The 18,543-nt window shown below is 47.6% G+C and overlaps 3 protein-coding genes across 3 annotated transcripts; all 3 read right to left on the reverse strand.

Moving 5' to 3' along the window:
- Window positions 1-165: 165 nt before the first annotated feature.
- On the reverse strand, window positions 166-6,328 carry LOC130471386 (protein ACCELERATED CELL DEATH 6-like). The gene is made up of 5 exons (XM_056841462.1): window positions 6,277-6,328; window positions 5,685-6,172; window positions 4,974-5,129; window positions 2,603-2,684; window positions 166-473 (listed from the first exon to the last, which is right to left on the reverse strand). Exons 1-5 carry the CDS (start codon window positions 6,326-6,328, stop codon window positions 166-168), a joined length of 1,086 nt encoding a protein of 361 aa, XP_056697440.1.
- On the reverse strand, window positions 6,159-7,348 carry LOC130460076 (uncharacterized). The gene has a single exon (XM_056827731.1). The coding sequence runs from the start codon at window positions 7,251-7,253 to the stop codon at window positions 6,354-6,356; it is 900 nt and encodes a 299-aa protein (XP_056683709.1). The 5' UTR covers window positions 7,254-7,348; the 3' UTR covers window positions 6,159-6,353.
- Window positions 7,349-14,756: 7,408 nt separating this feature from the next.
- Window positions 14,757-16,877, reverse strand: LOC130471387 (uncharacterized). The gene is made up of 4 exons (XM_056841463.1): window positions 16,748-16,877; window positions 16,413-16,496; window positions 15,941-16,334; window positions 14,757-14,857 (listed from the first exon to the last, which is right to left on the reverse strand). The coding sequence occupies exons 3-4, from the start codon at window positions 16,314-16,316 to the stop codon at window positions 14,757-14,759; spliced, it is 477 nt and encodes a 158-aa protein (XP_056697441.1). The 5' UTR covers window positions 16,317-16,334; window positions 16,413-16,496; window positions 16,748-16,877.
- Window positions 16,878-18,543: the final 1,666 nt, after the last annotated feature.

Raw genomic sequence — 18,543 nt, forward strand, 5'->3', positions numbered from 1 at the left:
TAAGGGAACATACGACATACCCCCATGCATCATAAATATGAAACGTCATAATGATATGGTAGCAATGTGCCCTTTGAAAATTGAAACGTCAAGTTCTTTCGAAACCATTTTACCCTATAGACAAAGAGCATTTGCAAAATGATATGGAAGTACACAAGTCAGGTCTCAAAAATTCCCGAGCTTTCTAACTAAATCCATGGAAGTTGTACCTTCATTATCTTTCAGTTTGAACATCTTCTGGATATCATGCCTCCTTCTTAAGTAAGCGAAAACATCAGCTTTATTGTATTTAACAGCAATATGAAGAATGCTTTGACCTATTTTGTCAACATCATTTATAGTGGAGGGACAAGATGATATAAACTCATCCACAATGTGAACATGGCCTGCACCAACTGCCTTGTGTATTGGTGAGGAGCCATCTCTATCACATTTCTTTGCAGAATCCGGAAAATTGTTCAGGAGGTAGCGAACTTGTCAAATATTGTGTAATCTCGTATCATTCTCATTAATAACACACGTATATATAGTACAACTCAGTTACCTAAACCCTAGGTACACATTAGGTAACTTACCATAGTTAGGACTCTACAGAATATTCACAGAATAATATCTAATATCTTAACATATCTTAACATCCCCCCTCAAGGTGGAGCATGTAGATCTCGAATGCCCATCTTGTTCAAAAAAAACTCAAATTGCGCCTTCCCCAACGCTTTGGTGAAGATATCTGCTAACTGAACCTTCGTCGACACGTACGACGGACTGATGATCCCTTCCTTGATTGCATCTCGAATGAAATGACAATCTGACTCGATGTGTTTTGTCCTTTCATGGAACACCGGATTCTGTGCAATATGCAACGCAGACTGACTGTCGCAATACATCCTCATGCCTTGGTCGTGTGTCACCCCCAAGTCGCGTAGTAGTTGTTTCAACCACTTCAACTCACACGTCAGAGCTGCCATCGATCGATATTCTGCCTCAGCAGACGACCGAGAAACAGTATGCTGTTTCTTGGTCTTCCAAGAAACTGGCGACATACCAAGTGACACAAACCATCCAGTCACCGACCGACGCGTCATTGGACACCCTGCCCAATCCGAGTCGCACCACCCCTCCAACTGCAACGCACTGTCCGACCGAAGTAGTATACCTTGACCCGGACACTTCTTCAAATATCTCACTACTCGCAAAGCTGCTTCCCAATGTGCCTCCTTTGGTGCTTGCATAAATTGAGATAGGACATGTACAGAGTAGGCAACGTCTGGTCGCGTGACAGCCAAATAAACCAGACGTCCGATCAGACGCCTGTACTGCTCACCGTCCGACAGGTCTGGCCCGTCTGCCAATGCCAACCTATGATTTTGTTCCATGGGAAAGTCCACAGGCTTTGCTCCCAACAATCCGGCCTCTGAGATGATGTCGAGGGCATATTTTCTCTGACATACATAGAACCCTTGACTACTTCGTGCCACCTCTAACCCAAGGAAGTACTTCAGAGCCCCGAGGTCTTTCATTTTAAAACACTCCTTCAAGTATGCCTTAAAACTCTCAAGCGCAAACTTGTTATTGCCTGCGATAATCATGTCGTCCACATAAATGAGCACACTCAGCTGCAACGTACCTTTAGACAGAGTAAAGAGCGAATAATCGGACAGCGACTGTCGAAATCCATAGTGCGTCAATGCCGTCGACAACTTCTGGAACCAACATCTAGGTGCTTGTTTCAACCCATACAACGACTTTCTCATTCGACACACTTTGTCAAAGTGATTCTTCTGGAATCCAGGAGGAATCTTCATATAGATCTCTTCCTCCAAGTCACCGTGCAAGAACGCATTGTGGACGTCCATCTGATGCACGTCCCACTGTTTGACAGCTGCGACAGCTAGGAAAGTTCGAACTGTCGCCATCTTCGCGACGGTAGCAAATGTCTCATTATAATCCAACCCTTCCTCCTGATGATTCCCTAAACATACCAATCGAGCCTTCAGTCTCAACAAATTCCCATCCTCATCACGCTTCTCAGTATACACCCATTTACTCCCCAGTGCTTTCTTCCCTTCCGGTAAATTTTCCAACGTCCATGTCCCCTGTTCCTCCAACGCGTCGATTTCAGCAGCCATTGCCTGACGCCACCCCTCATGCTGCATCGCTTGTTTAAAACTCTTAGGAACTTGTCCTTCTTGCAATGCTGCTATATAATGCCTGTGCTTTGACGAAAAACGCTCATAATTAACAAAATATGTGATAGGATAAGGAGTACCTGAGAGTGATGACGCCGTAGGTGTTTTGTCGGAAGTACTATATTTTTCCCGTATTGTATGTATCACACAGTCTTTCAGCTTTGTCGACGGAAACTTCGCACGCTTCCCCCTTCCTAACTCTGTATCCTCCACACACTGCCTTGTCTCACTCTCGTCACTACCCGTCGTCTCCTCTACACCTGTCTGTGAGGAGACGACGTCTGAATCCACTCGACTAGGTGTTTCATGTTGTTATTCCTCCCTCACAGGCGACGACACTCCCCTGTCGTCGCCACTGGTCAATGACACCCCCTCATCAGCTCCCGGATGCGACAACACTCCCTCAGTATCACCTGTAGGCGGCGACACCCCAGCAGTATCACCTGCAGGCGACGACACGGTCTCAGGACCCGTAGTCCCACTCTCATCCAAACTCTAATGGTCAATCCCCCCATGACCATCATGCACCAGTGGCAACACATCCGATTCATCTACAAAAGGAAACGTCCCTTCATGAAACTTGACATCCCGTGAGACGAAGAACTCATGTGTCTCTAGATCATAAAGTTGCCATCCCTTCCTGCCAAACGGATAACCCAAAAACACACATCGGCGACTCCGAGACTCAAACTTATCCCCTTTACACCGGAGATTATATGCATAACACAGACACCCAAACACGCGGATAGGCACATACGATGGTGGTTTACCAAACAACATCTCATAAGGTGTTTTATTGTCAAGGATCGGGGTAGGTGTACGGTTTATCAAGTAACAGGCGGCCAAAATACATTCCCCCCAAAATGTTATTGGAAGATTTCCTTGAAAACGTAACGCCCTCCCAACATTCAAAATATGTTGGTGTTTTCTCTCGACTCTCCCATTTTGTTGAGGCGTCCCAACACACGACGACTCAAACAGAATCCCATGTTGACGAAAATAAGTTTGTAAGCAATTGAATTCAGTACCATTATCACTGCGTACTACTCGAAGGGATCTATTAAACTGACACTTAATCATGGCAACAAAATTAAGAAATGTCGATGCAACTTCCATTTTATTACTCAGTAAATAAATCCACACACCTCTAGAATAATCGCCAACAATGGTAAAAAAATACTTTGCCCCACAAGACGAGGGAGTCTTGTAGGGTCCCCATAAATCAAGATGAACCAATTCAAATGTGCGACTAGCACGACTAACACTAACTGGAAAACTCTCCCTACATTGTCTCGCCCGCGGACATACATCACAAATTGTTTTATTCTTCCTAATCGTATGACTCACATGAGGAAGTAACTGCAACACTTTTTCCGACGGATGCCCCATCCGTTGATGCCACAAGTCGACCACACACTCCACTGCTAGCACACGAACCTTTGGAGCCCCACGGAAAAAATATAGTCCTTCCTGTCGATCACCTACGCCAATCACCATCCTCGTCGAGCGGTCCTGAAGAACACACATTTTGTTAGTAAATTGAGCAGCACAATGTAATTCGTCACTTAATTGAGTTACAAAAATTAAATTGCAGTTCAATTTAGGCACAAATAGAACATTATCGAGCACGAAACCATCCTCCAAGACCACCGAACCATATTGGTTTGAATTTGCAGGTTGACCGTCCGGCAACACAACCTGTTGATTTCTTGATGTCTTGATATTTCTCAGGATTGAAATATCACCCGTCACATGACGTGATGCCCCACTGTCAACAATCCATCGTAAATCAAGATTACCTTGCAACTTGTTTGAAGGTCGTGACAAGATGTCAACTATTTGCTGGACTTGCTCCTTCGTCACCCCAACAAGCTCATGATTGGTTGTCGTCACTGCACCCTGCGATCCGTCTCCACTCGTCACAGTGGTTGTCGCCCCTCCTGTGGCATTGCTCACGGCATTGGCACGAGCGACACCACTGGTCGACGACGCTGCCCCACGAGCTACTCTGCCTCCTCTAATCGACGTCCTGCCTCCTCGACCAGGCCCTCGTCCACCTCGTTTCTTCTCATCCCACCATTCAGGAAATCCAATCAGCTGATAACAAGTTTCTTCCTCATGACCCTCACGATTGCAATGACCACAAAATCTGCCACTGACATCTCCCGACCTCGACCGAGCCTTAGTCTCGACCTTGAACGCCATGACACTCTCCGGACCTCTCGCAGCCTTGGCGCGCATGGTCTCGGTATTCATAACCGTCTGGTACGCCTCGTCGAGTCCTGGCAACGGCGATCGTGCTAACAGTTGTGCACGAATGGCTTCATAGTGATCATCCAGGCCAATTAGGAAATAGTGCAGACGATCTTCATCGTGAATGTCCCCCACCTGCTTCGCTATATTACACGTACAACCCGCACATACACACCTGGGAACTCGTGCATACTGTACGTACTCCTTCCATACCTTCGACAAGCGGCCATAGTACTCCATGACGCCCTCAGACGTGCCCTGCTTGCAACCACTCAGAGCCATCTTAATATGGCAGACCCTGGTGCCCGACACGACGCAGTACCGCGTCCTCAAATGACTCCACAACTCGTGAGCAATATCAAAGTCCTCCAGATTCGAACGCAAACTCTCGTCAATGGTGTTTGTGATCCAAGACACCACCATCGAATTGACCGCAATCCAATGTTTCATCTTCGTCTCGTCCGTAATGGGCTCCTTCACAGACCCATCAAGAAAACCAAATTTGAATTTTGAAATCATCGAGCGACGAACCGCTTTGGCCCACTCATCGTAGTTCGACGCTCCTCGAAGTTTTACAGGGGTGATGACAATACCGGGGCCGTCACCTGACCCAAGATAGTAGTCCAGATCGACGGCGGCGGCGATTGTCTTTTGTGGTGGCTCCTCGTCATTACCCATTGTTATGCCCTAGGAATTCGTAACTCCTCAGAACGCAGTACTCAACAAGCGAAGGAATTCGCTGTTCTCAAACTCTCTCAAACTCGTGCGGAAAAAAAATCTAGGGTTTTTAACCTAGGCTCTTGATACCATGTCAAATATTGTGTAATCTCGTATCATTCTCATTAATAACACACGTATATATAGTACAACTCAGTTACCTAAACCCTAGGTACACATTAGGTAACTTACCATAGTTAGGACTCTACAGAATATTCACAGAATAATATCTAATATCTTAACATATCTTAACAGAACTTCTTCTAGGTAACCTTTAGATGCTGCATATGATAGTGGCTTCCATCCTTCTTCATTTATTGAGTCGATAGAATCAGGTAATTCCTTCATTATTTTTTCCAATATGCCTGATTTAGTACTCAACAAAAGATCGAAAAGAAAAGATTGAAGTTATAATCATGTATGTAATAAAGTTTTCTAGGCAAAACAAATAAGCATGCATCAGTTGTTCAGAGGCTAATTAGAGTACATAAGAAAAAGAGTCGTACCCAAATTCCTAGATCTTACAGCAGCGTGTACAACTGACGCCTTTGTAGCCCTTAGCAGACTCTTTTTTATTGATGAGTCAATCCTAGTCCCCGGAATTAGTTGGAAGATGCGCCTCACCATGTTATTGTACCCTCTTTCAATTGCCCAATATAGCGGTGCCAACTCTATGAAATTGAGTGCAACATCTTCACACTTGCCCATAAGGGCAAGGTGCAAGGCAGTATCACCATCTATGTTCCTTTCAAGTAGAAAACTAGGTAACTCAGACCTATTCATAAACTTGACCAGCAAATTTAATATTTGAATATGACCTGCACCAAGTGCCTTTTGTATTGGTAAGGAGCCATCTCTATCGACTTTCTTAGCTGAATGTGGAAAGTTGTTCAGGTAGAAGCGAACTTCTTCTATGCAACCTTCAGATGCTGCATATGATAGTGGCTTCCATCCTTTTTCGTTTTGTGAGTCAATAGAATCGGGTAATTCCTTCATTACTCTTTCCAATATGCCTGATTACTCAACAAAAGAAAAGAATAGTAATCATAATCAAATAACAAGGCATCCATCATTTGTTAGAGGCAGATCAGAGTAAATGAAAAGAAGTCATTCATACCTAGATTCTTAGATCTTACAGCAGCGTGTATGACTGACGCCTCTTTAGCCATAAGCAGACGTTGTCTTATGGACGAGTCAATGGCAGTTCCTGGCATTAGCTGGAAAATGCGCTTTGTACCTTCTTTCAATTGCCCAAAATAGTGGCGACTGTCCATCTTGGTTCAGCAAGTAAGCGGTGGCCTTGGGTGCCGCCTTTATCAAGCAGAGTGCAATGGCCTCATGCTTTCCGATAAGGGCAAGGTGCAAGGCAGTATAACCATTTTTGTTCCTTTCAATAGGCAAAGTAGCTAACTCAGAGTTACTCATAAACTTGATCAGCAACTTTAGTACATCAAGTTTACCTAATCTTGCTGCAATATGGAGTAAATTCCCTCCTTTTCTATCAAGTTCCAACTCTATATGCATTGTTTTGATGATTCCATTTGCAGAGGCCTTTGAAAAAGCACCCCTTATACCCCTAGGGGTACCCTCAATCCATTTCACCTTATACAACTCCTCTAATTCAATGTCCATCCTTGATACTCTCATATCAGCATACGCTACTGCGGATAGTACTTCCTGTCTCGGCAGAAACCACACAGCCTCCTTAGCGAGGTCCACTGGGGAAAGTCCATCATTGTTCAATAAATTATACATCCATTTCTGCATCCAGGTGATATTCCAATCCACCAACTGGTAAGCTACCTCCATATGCTTGAGCTTAATGGCAAGGTGCAAGGCCGTGTCGCCATCTACATTTTGTTTAAGCAACACCTTCTCCTTAAGCTGATCACTTCCCTTGAACTTTAACAACTTAGTTACAGTGAATGCATTTCCAGCTCTTACCACCACATGAACAACAGTTTCTCTTACCATGTTAGTGGTGTACATGAGGTTTAGATCTTTTTCCAAGATTCGTAGGATGTGCTCTACATGACCTTGTTCGGCCAACGCTACCAGTCCATCCCACCCGACACTATACTTGCCCAATTCCATCAACCTAGCTTAAAAATGGGTGTTTTTGGTGGCTTACAACTCAACTGCTACTTTTCTGTGCTTTCCAAATTGAGGGTGTGGCTATCCTGGATTTATAGTCTTTTAAGTCGTTTCCCAAGTCAACATTCATACGAAGCACTTCGTATTTCTTTGACGTTTGAACCTAAGATTACTCCCTCTGTGTGTCCTAAACATAATATCTGTTTGGGCTCCCAATTGACTCTCAATTGGGCCACTAAGTCCAAAGCCCAATGGCTCTAAACAACAACATCGAACCCACCAGTGGCTATTCAGCCATCCATTAAGGCCCAAGGCCCAATAGTAATAAATGACCTATGGGCATTTATTATGCAAACACTATAAATAGGCCGCCAAGGCTCACACCTCAAGGTACGTCCAATTTACCGCCTTAAGACTACTCTTCTAGAGAACTTCTCTCTAGAATCCGAGCATCATTCTTACTTAGGCATCGGAGGGGCTTTCCTCGGAAACACCCCCGAGGCTAGTAACTTTGCTCTTGTGCAGGTGAATTCGGACTCCACTCATTCAAACAAGCAAGATCTTCAACACATACAAAAGGGCCTTCATTCGAAGCCCATTGTTTCCATCTTTACAACACCGGAACAATTTGGCGCCGTCTGTGGGGAAGAACACTTCAAAGCCTTTGAAAGACATCAATCACCTCTTTCCGCGAAAATGGTGAATGATGTTGTTAACAACAATGACGACGATATGATGGTGCGGTCAGATTCAGAATCTGACCAAGAGGGGCACCCTCAATCGATGGCGAGGTCACAGCCAAGCAGAGCTACGACCGCCACAAATGCAGGACCTCCGATTCCAACTAGGGAAGAGCTCACTGCGGCCATGACCATCATGCAAAACTTCCTCTTCAATGAGAAGCAGCAAGGACTGGCAAATGACCGCAGAGAAGAGAGGAGGACCAGGCGAAGGCTGAACGAGCCACCCAGTGCGGAAGTGTCCAGACCCGAACGAGAACTCCTTCCCTCGACAGGTACACACTTGACGTCGAGGTGGATGGAAAGCACGTGGGACACCCAAAAAAGGGCACAACAGCAACCAGATTGGTTTGCGAGACCATCGCCTACTCCAACAGCTCTCCAAAGCGAATCAACTACTCGTAACACTCGGATCCGAAGCTCGGTACTCAGCAGGTTGAGGCCCTCGGTCCACTCAAGGTTAAGACCTTCGATCCATACGAGACTCGGGGTAGGTGAGTCGAGCAGATCTGGCGAACGACCCGAGGTCAGTAGCCGAGAAAGAAGAAGAGACAGGAGGCATGATCGAACCCCTAGCCCCCATCGTACGCCCGAACGTTCTAATCACAGAACCTCGGCAAACGAAGGCATCAGGGCTAGACTCGGGAAAAGAATCATGACTCCTACGTCATCCCCTTTCTCGGACGAGCTGATCATGGAAGAAATACCGAAGGTAAGACTGCCAGCTCACCTAACCTACAGCGGAATCACAGATCCGAGGGATCATGTCATCTCCTACGAGCAGCAAATGTTCTTGAGTCCCTACTCCGAAGCATGCTGGTGTAAATACTTCCCAACCACGCTAACCGGAGTGGCGGGAGAGTGGTTTAGATCGCTGCCGAAGGGATCGATCAAAAGCTGGAAAAAGCTGAAAAAGAGATTCTGCACACAGTTCGTGAGCAACAATCGCCCCGAGCGAACCACAGCAGAACTGACCTCAATCCAACAAGAAAGAGACGAAAGTCTGAGAGAATTCATGGCCAGATTCATGAAGGAATCAACAAACATACCAAACTTGCAGCCAGACGTGGCCATCTTCGCCTTGAAGCACGCGCTCCAGGAAGGGAAGTTCCGTGACGAACTCTCAATGAAGAACCCCTCCAGAATAGCTGACGTGCTCCAAATGGCTGATGCGTTCATCAGAACCGAGGAGTTCAACAAGGCCGCTGCAAGACTGAAAGGATCGTCGGATCCGAGAGACACAAAGAATACCCAGAGCAAGCCCGAGGGTAGCTCAAGGAAGGGGAAAGAGAAAGTAGGAGCTAGAGAGATGAGCCCGAAGAAAGACGGGAGAAGGGGTGAACTTCAACCCAAGTACACCAACTACACTCCACTAGCTCTGCCCCGAAAGGAGATATTCAGCCTCAACAGAAATGACGAAAAGTGGAAACTACCTGGGAAGCTCAAGTCCAACCCAGCTCGGAGAAACAAGAACAAATGGTGCGAGTTCCATGATGACTTCGGTCACCATACCGAAGAATGCAACTCGCTGAAAGACAACATTGAGGACCTCGTTCGCCGAGGCTACCTGAAACAGTACTTGTTAGACCGAAGGGAGGAAAAAGAAAAGGCCGCAAGCGGCAAACAACACGAGCAACCCCAGAAAAGGGTCTACGAAGCAACAGGGCACAAGAAAAATGACATCCTAGTGGTGTTCGGGGGACAGAAGTCTGGCCAGGCCAGCAAAAAACACCTAAGAGCCCTCTCCCATCGGGTCAACTTCAGCGCGGTGGGAGACAACCAGCCACACCCCCCGAACATGACCTTCACTGCTGATGATTGCTTCGGAGTCCAGTACAAACATGACGATCCTCTGGTCATCTCCATGGACCTCAATAACCACAACGTACATCGAGTGTTAGTCGACGGAGGAAGTGCCGTCAATATCATCTTCAGAAACTGCTTCGAGCAGCTGATCCTCGAAGAGCCAGAGGAAGCACTGACGAAAGTCAGTTATCCTCTGATCGGATTCAACGGATCCGCAGCTATCCCTCGAGGAAAGATCACCCTGCCAGTCACAGTGGGCGAAGGCCAGGCAGCAAAAACCCTTCGGGACGAATTTTTGGTAATGGACTGCGACTCCGTATACAACGTAATCATGGGGAGAACCATGATTCACAAGATGCAAGCAGTCCCCTCCACATACCACCAGCTGATGATATACGTCTCGGATGCAGGATTCGCCGAACGAATCAGAGGTGATCAAGAAGTGGCGAGAAGAACCTGCCACACTGCTGTCCGAAAGCCCAAACTAGAGGACGGCCCCAAGGAAGAAAAAGGAGCTAAGGGAGAGGAAAGCGAGGCAAAAAGGAGAAGAGCAAGCACGAGCAGCTTGTCTCCCGCAGAAGTTGATGCCCGCCCCGAAACCCTATCTCCCGAACCAGATCAAGAAATGGAGGATATCTTCCTCGAAGAGGATTCAGACAGGAGCGTCCGAATAGGCAAGGGCCTAAGCTCGGGGCTCCGAATCGATTTGATCCGATTACTCAGGGATCATAAAGACATCTTTGCATGGTCAGCAGCAGATATGCCAGGGATAAATCCGAAGCTGATTTGTCACAAGCTGGACGTCAACGCTGAAGCTCGGCCAGTCAAGCAAAAAAAGAGGAACTACTCCTCGGAGAAAAACAAAGCCATCGCCGAGGAGGTGAAAAAGTTGCAGGAGGCCGGATTCATTGAACCATGCATGTATCCGAAATGGCTGGCCAACGTGGTGATGGTCAAAAAAGCGAACGGCTCCTGGCGAATGTGCGTAGATTTCACAGACCTGAACCGAGCCTGCCCCAAAGACTGCTATCCCCTGCCAAGGATAGATCAATTGGTTGACTCCACCAGCGGCCATGCACTGCTCAGCTTCATGGATGCCTTTTCAGGCTACCACCAAGTATTCATGCACCCCGATGACAGAGCAAAGACAGCGTTCATCACAAGCGCAGGAGTGTTCAACTACAAAATGATGCCTTTCGGCTTGAAAAATGCCGGAGCCACCTACCAGAGGCTAGTTGATCACGTCTTCGCCGACCAGAAAGGGAGGAATGTGGAGGTCTATGTGGACGACTCCATCGTAAAAAGCATCAAGGAAGAGGACCACGTCAAAGACCTGGCAGAGACCTTCGGAAATCTGAGGAAATACAGCATGAAGCTGAACCCAAAAAAATGCGTCTTCGGGGTGAAATCAGGGAAATTCCTCGGATTCATGGTGAGCGAAAGAGGAATTGATGCGAACCCAGACAAAGTCCAAGCGGCATTGGATTTACCCGAGCCGAAGACCAAGAGAGATGTGCAGAGGCTAACCGGCAGGTTAGCCGCACTAACAAGGTTCATATCAAAAGCCTCGGACAAGGGAGCCCCCTTCTTCAAAGCACTGAAACCAAAGAACCTCCCCGGAGGAGAAGCAGAACCAGTCAAGAAAAAAGGGGTCCCGAGGAAAATGGATCCCGAACTGATATGGGAACAGGAGCAAAAAGAAGCTTTTCAGCAACTCAGAGCCCACCTAGCTCAACTGCCGACACTGGCCAGACCAAAGGAGGGGGAAACCCTGTACCTATATGTCGCAGTTAGCCCTGGAACCGTCAGCGCAGTGCTTCTTCGGGAAGAAGAAAAGAAGCAACAGCCAATCTACTTCACCAGCCGAACACTCACAGGGGCCGAAACCCGGTACCCACTCATCGAGAAAGTCGCATATGCAGTAGTGGTAGCTGCACGAAAACTGAGGCCATACTTCGACTCCCACCAGATCACAGTGCTAACTGACCAACCGCTCGAAAAAGTACTCGACAAAATAGAGAGGTCAGGAAGATTGGCTGCCTGGGCCTTCGAACTATCAGAGTTCGGCATCAAATATCAGCCGAGGACAGCAATCAAAGCACAAGCATAGGCAGACTTCTTGGCCGAGTGCTCATACCAGGAAATGTTGGATGATACGAAAAGCACTTGGGAGGTCTTCACTGACGGATCTTCCACAATAAACGGCTCAGGGGCAGGAGTTGTACTGATCCCCCCGACGGGGAAAAGCATAGAGTATGCATTGAAGTTCGGCTTCAAAGCAACCAACAACGAGGCCGAATACGAGGCCGCAATCGCAGGGATAGAGCTTTGTCTATCCCTGGAGGCCGAACATGTTCGCCTCAAAACTGATTCCCAGCTTGTAGCCAACCAGATCCGAGGGGAGTATGAGGCCAAATGGCCCAGCATGACAGCCTATTTAGCAAAAATTAAATCCTTAACGTCAAAGTTAAGATCCTTTGAAGTCATCCTCATTCCCCGAGGACAGAACACGCAAGCAGACGCACTGTCAAAACTCGCAAGCTCAACACTCATCGACCTAAACAGGTCGGTCCACGTGGAAGTTCACCAAGAGAGAAGCATCGACTTGCTACCCACCACAGTATGCAGCTTACGTACCGAACCTAGCTGGATGGACGCAGTAGTTGCATACAAAGAAAGGGGAGAACTTCCCGAAGATAAGCTGCAAGCGAGAAAACTGAAAAGATTCAACAGATGGTTCATCATCAGCGCCGAAGGAGAGCTCATGAGGAAATCATTCTCTGCTCCGCTGCTAAAATGTGTGGGTCCAACAGACGCTGACTACATCTTAAGGGAAATCCACCTCGGGATATGCGGAAACCACATTGGAGGTAGGACATTAGCACATAAAGCCCTTCGGGCTGGGTACTGGTGGCCCACTATGGTTTCCGAGGCAAAGCAGATGGCAAGGAAATGCGAGAAATGCCAAAAGTTCGCACCAGCCATCCATCAACCAGCTCAAACCCTACAATCAACACTGTATCCCTTACCATTCGCACAGTGGGGGTTAGACATCATTGGTCCCTTCCCCTCAGCGACGAACCAGAAGAAGTGGTTGATTGTAGGAGTCGACTATTTTAGCAAATGGATCGAAGCCGAAGCTGTCTCCTCCATCACCGAACCTCAGGTCCGCAAGTTCATATGGCAGAACATCATCACAAGGTTCGGCATACCAAGACTGATGGTCTTCGACCACGGGAAACAGTTCGACAACACCCCGTTGCAAAAGTGGTGCAAACAGTTCGGCATACACCTAGCGTACTCGGCAGTCTGTCACCCACAAAGCAACGGGCAAGCCGAAGCTGCTAACAAACTCATCCTCAATGCACTCAAGAAAAGAGTCGAAGATGACAAAAACAAATGGTTAGAAGAGCTACCCGGAACGCTATGGTCCCTTCGGACCACTGAGAAAGAAGCTACCGGGCAAACACCGTTCCACCTTGTATACGGATCCGAAGCTGTAATTCCTGTGGAAATCGGAACAGAAAGCCTGAGGATCCAGGCATACAACAGGTATGATGGGCTCCAAGGAGAAAGCAACAATCAACTTCTATCTGAAGCTCTCGATCTACTGGACGAAGCTCGGAACGATGCAAGGACACTCAACGCAGCCTATTTGCAGAGGGTCAACAAGCATTACAACCGAAGAGTCAACGCCAGACCCCTAAAAGTCGGTGATCTAGTACTCAGAAACGCCGCCTCGGTTCAGAAAGGACGGATCCATGGCAAACTCTCAGCCACTTGGGAAGGACCATACATCATCCATTCCGAAAAAAGGCCAGGCACGTATATGCTGAAACAGTTAGATGGAACAATTCTGAAGAACCATTGGAATACCGATGTTCTCAAGAAATATTTTGTATGATCTCTGTCTGTAAACCAAGTAAGTTGTTTAATGAGAAGAGGAAAGCCATTGGCACCATGTGTTTCATTAAACTTATCTCTATAATTATTGTCCCTTTATATATATATGCAGCCTCGGATCTGATCAATCCGAGACTAAAAACAGGTTGACTTTGCCCATTCCTTGATAAAATGCAAGAAATGACCAAATCATACACTTCAGGGAATCGTCCAGAATCCTCGGATTCGCGGTACCCTAATAAAATTTGTTCGCAACAAACAGTCGCTCGAATCAAGTTATAAAACTCCGGCTCAGATCCACGGATCGCCGAAGGCATAACTAAAGAGGCAGACTAGCGATCTCTTGCCCAGGTTTCCGAACCACAAGAGATCGGAAGAACAATCCAAACCTCTGAGCAGATCGACGGATTTGAAGAGTCTGGAAACTAAAGAGTCTCTTAGCAGATCTACGGATTTGAAGAACTCGCAAAACTAAAGAGTCTCTTAGCAGATCTACGGATTTGAAGAACTCGCAAAACTAAAGAGTCTCTTAGCAGATCTACGGATTTGAAGAACTCGCAAAACTAAAGAGTCTCTTAGCAGATCTACGGATTTGAAGAACTCACAAAGTCAAAGAGTCTCTTAGCAGATCTACGGATTTGAAGAACTCGCAAAAGTTAAAAAGTCTCTTAACCGATCTACGGATTTAAAGAGCTCGCAAGATCAAAAGGTTTTTAGCAAGTCTACAGAAAGAGGAGCTCGAGAAATCTACGGATTTAAAGACCTAAAATTGCGAAAGAACAAGTTGAAAAGAAGCAGCCAAGTAACAAACATTCATTTTTTATTCAATATTTGGGGGAAGTACAAATACATTGAAAACCTCAAAAATTGAAAACAAAATGAAACAGTTAAAATCGGCAGCCATCAACAGACAATACCGGCCTACCGAAGTACTAAGAAAGCAAAAAGAAACGAGTACAACGCAGCGCCGAGGCAAAAGGGGGAAAAGCAAGCACATATTCGGAAGTCCTCAACTGGAACCGACCGACTCTGAAGAAGACGACTGCCCGAGTCCCTAACTCTTAGGAGTCTCAGGAGCGGCCCCCAGGGGAGCATCCTTCGAAGAACCCCCAGCAGTAGTATCACCCTCGGAAGTGGCCTTCTGGGCCCGAGCCTCTGCAAGAGCAGCTTGGCGTTCAGCTTCAGCTTCATCTCGATCAGCTTGGCATTCCACCAAGTGGTCCTCGGCCTGCATCCATAGGGGAACTTTCTCGTTCCAAGGGAAGTGAGGCATGTGCTTCGCAAACATGCGCCGAGCACCCAGGATGCCGTTCCAGTACTGCTCTCTACACTGATCAGCAGTGTAGAGGTTGACTCGCTCCTGCTCCAGCTTCCGAATATAGTCATCCTTTTCCCGAAGCTTCAGCCGAAGGACAGGCACCTTATCAGCTTGCTGCTGGATCAGCTCCCGATGCTGGACAAAATGGTGGAGCCTTAACTCCGCCTCTTTATGCTCCTTGTCGGCCGCTTCAAATTTAGACTTCATCTCCTGGAAGAGTCTATCTTTTTCCTCAAGTTCGCTAGCGAACTTAGCGGCCATATCCTTCTTTTCCTCAGCAAAGGAAGCGATCTTCTCAGCATCCTCTTCAACTCGGAAGATGAGCTGGCCAACCTCGGTCCCGATCTTCTCAGCAGACTCTCTAGCCTCGCGACTATAATGAAGGTACAGCTGCTTGAGTTCCGTAAGCTCGGAGAGGAGTTGCCCAGCCTTCTGGTCCAAAATGGGAATATCACGAGCATAAGCCTCACGATATTTCCTCAGTTGTTTCTCCTCAACCGAGCTACACTCGGAAGCGAACGAAGACCAGAAAACAGCCTGGGAACGAGAGAAAGATGAGCAAAATAGGAAAAACATAAAACAAAAACACAACTCAAAGAGAAAAATCTAGCAAATTACCTCGTTCAGATAGTACTGGGCCATCATAGCCGGATTCCTCTCTTCGGCCCCAGGAACCCTCCACTGCGGGTTAGCACGAAGCAGATTCTCCCGAGCAGCCTCGGGGCCCACCAAGGATCCCACGTGGGCCAAGGGGTCCTCTCCCAAAATCGGAGCCCTAGCATATCGAGCCATCGCCTCCCTTACTTCTTCGGGGATCCGTTTTAGCGGAACATCCGAACAGGGATCAGCATGGATCAGCCTATCCAGGGCCGAGGTAGAAGTAGAGCCCAAAGTTGAGTGGCGCCTCTTCCTCGTCAAACCTTGCTCGGGCTGCTCCTCCTCTCCAGCAGAGGGAACCTCCTTCTGAACCTCGGGGACCGCAGCTTCGGGGCCCGAGAGATCTATCATCTCCTTGTCTGGACTCTTCTCTCTCTCGAAGGGAAGATCAGCAGACTCCTTCTCCTCAGCTACCTCAGGGACAACCAAACCAGGAACAAAATCGGCTTCAATCGCCTCCATCACCTCGGTGATATCCTGGATTTCGATCCCCGAAGCAGCAGATGGTTTCAGGGGAGAGGGGATGATATCTTCCTCGATCAGCGGCTGATCCACGGGCGGCGGTTCAGCAACCACCACACTCTTTAACTTCTGCCCCGGCAAGGGCATGAAGTGAAGAAGATTCTTAGGAGGAGGCATAACTTCCGAAACCGCTTCCTACATAGCAAGCGTTCAAAGATTAGTTTCAGAAAAAGGGAGAAACGAACTACAAAAACTCCAAGTCAGAACAAATACCTTCTCCGAGGGCTGAGAAGCCTTCGCTTTCTTCGGATGCGTGGAAGGCCTCAAAAGAGTGCTACCCTTCCTTTTGCGTTGATCCTAAAAAGGGGAGACCAAGGGTCAACGAATATAAAAGAAGAAAAAGGAAGAAATAGAGAAAAAAGCGGGAAATACCCGGTTCCTAGATAAAGAGATATCTATCCGAGCCGGAGATGAAACCGAAGGAACGGCACGCGGCACAGCGTCAGTCCCAGGACCCTAAAAAGATGGTCCAGGACCAAGACGTTAGCCGACGGCCAACCGAAAAGAAAAAGACAAACAGAAAATCGAGCCTATAAATGAACACTCACCGGGTCCGAAGTTGTCTTCAACTCAGGAAGCACAACCTTCACAGGAACAGCTTCAACAGAGGAGGCGGAATCCCACGGATCAGCTCGAACTTCGGATATCCGAGCAACCCCCGAAGGAGACAACACGTAATCCTTCAGACGAGGATTACGAGGGTTATCTTTTCCGAACTTGTACTCGGGAGCCGGGTCGTGAATAGTCTTCAAATCCAAAGAAATGCCCAACTTCTTAGGATCAATGCGGCTAAAGCCGTACTCTGCAAAAACAAAGCACAAAACATGTCAGCAAAACGAAGCAGGAAAGAGGACAAACTCACTGAAAAACGGTCTCAGCCGAAAGACACCTACCCCTGTCAAAGATCCTGCTGAGACCGGCAACAGCAAGAATGTCCTCCCTCAAAATGTAATTGAGATTCGGAAGCCAGCTAGACGGCAGTCGATGGTTATCCTCTTGAGCCAAGAACCACTGGAGGAGGTCCACATAGTGGCGATGGTTCCGATCTGGAGCTGCCACACCCCTCATATCAGGATCAGGAGCCACGAACCACTTCGGAGGACGATAAAAGTTGGGATGCTTCGGATCCGTCGGCACACGGACGAGCAACCACTCCGTTTTCCAATTGTGGTCAGAGCTAAGGTAGGGGTACGCCGTGATGTAGTTCGGATCCCCCCTCTTTCGGGACTTCTTGTTGACAATGGTCCACCAACCATACCCATCACCCTTGGAAGCATGGTTGAGAACCAGATCGTGAAGATCCCGAAAAACAGCGACAGAGCAGGGGAAATTGACGAAGTCACACACCCATCTAAATCCGATTATGTGCCTCATAGATTTGGGTGTGAGCTGGGCCAAACTAATGTTGTACGACACCAAAAGCTCGGATACGAACGGATCCAGAGGAAAGCGGAGACCATTCTCCAAATGGTGAGTATACACGGAAATGAACCCCCTCGGTGGATGAGTCACCCGAGGACGCTCTTGCTCAGGAAGCTCGCACCAATACCCCAAGGCATGCTGAATTCCGTATAGCTCCTCGGCCTTCCGATGATAATTCCCTAACTTCGCTTCCACCAACCAGTCACCGCTGACCGATTTCTCCAACGGACCGTCGATCTGCGTGGTCTCATGCAAAATTGAGGCATACTTGCCCTTCGGATCAGCTTCCGTCCAATGAACTGGAAACTCGGAGTAACGACGACGAGCACCCGAAAAGCCAGCTCTCTCACCAGAGGTTGCGCGTTCATCTTCGGAAGCATCCCAACCAATCGAACTCTTCTCCAACGGCCTCTCCGAAGGTCGACCCCTCGAAGATTTCGGTAACCTCCCCGAAGGCACGTTCTCTCTCTCACTCGAGGAGCCAACAACGAACTTGCTTTTGCCCCTATTCTTTGCCATGGTCGCGAAATCTCGATCTAGGGTTTAGATTGAGGGGTAGAAGGAAGAACGAAGAAAAAAGGAGAACTCAGAAACAAATTACCTTTTTCCGAAGCGGAATTCGCCGATAAAGCGAACAACACAAGTTCCCGAAGTCTAAAGTTGGCCGAATTTCGTAGATCTGAAGAAGCAAATTGCACTGCGATCGCCGGAATTTAGAGAGAGAATGGGTTTGAAATAAGGAGTAAAAAGTTCAAAAGGAGCAAAGCACCCAGTATTTATAGAAAAGAGAAAGGGCGCATCAACTTCCTCAAACCCACGATCTCCATGACACAGTACAATTCCCAACACTTGTCATCAATGCAAATCATCCCTTTTCAAAAAAGAGAGGGAACTTTCGGACTTCTGACAGCTGGAAACCCAC

The sequence above is a fragment of the Spinacia oleracea genome, chromosome 4, assembly GCF_020520425.1.
Source record: "Spinacia oleracea cultivar Varoflay chromosome 4, BTI_SOV_V1, whole genome shotgun sequence".
Taxonomy (NCBI): domain Eukaryota; kingdom Viridiplantae; phylum Streptophyta; class Magnoliopsida; order Caryophyllales; family Amaranthaceae; genus Spinacia; species Spinacia oleracea.

What these genes read in the sequence shown, in the direction of transcription:
- LOC130471387 (XM_056841463.1), bottom strand. Translation starts at nt 16,316, where the DNA reads ATGCCTCCTCCTAAGAATCTTCTTCACTTCATGCCCTTGCCGGGGCAG. An exon ending in GGAGGAGCAGCCCGAGCAAG is followed by an intron (nt 14,858 to 15,940) that starts GTTTGACGAGGA and finishes CTGCTCTTGCAG; the next exon opens with AGGCTCGGGCCCAGAAGGCC.
- LOC130460076 (XM_056827731.1), bottom strand. Translation starts at nt 7,253, where the DNA reads ATGGAATTGGGCAAGTATAGTGTCGGGTGGGATGGACTGGTAGCGTTG.
- LOC130471386 (XM_056841462.1), bottom strand. Translation starts at nt 6,328, where the DNA reads ATGGCTAAAGAGGCGTCAGTCATACACGCTGCTGTAAGATCTAAGAAT. An exon ending in ACGATGAGTGGGCCAAAGCG is followed by an intron (nt 2,685 to 4,973) that starts GTTCGTCGCTCG and finishes ATTGACCATTAG; the next exon opens with AGTTTGGATGAGAGTGGGAC. An exon ending in TGGGGTGTCGCCGCCTACAG is followed by an intron (nt 474 to 2,602) that starts GTGATACTGAGG and finishes ATATTTGACAAG; the next exon opens with TTCGCTACCTCCTGAACAAT.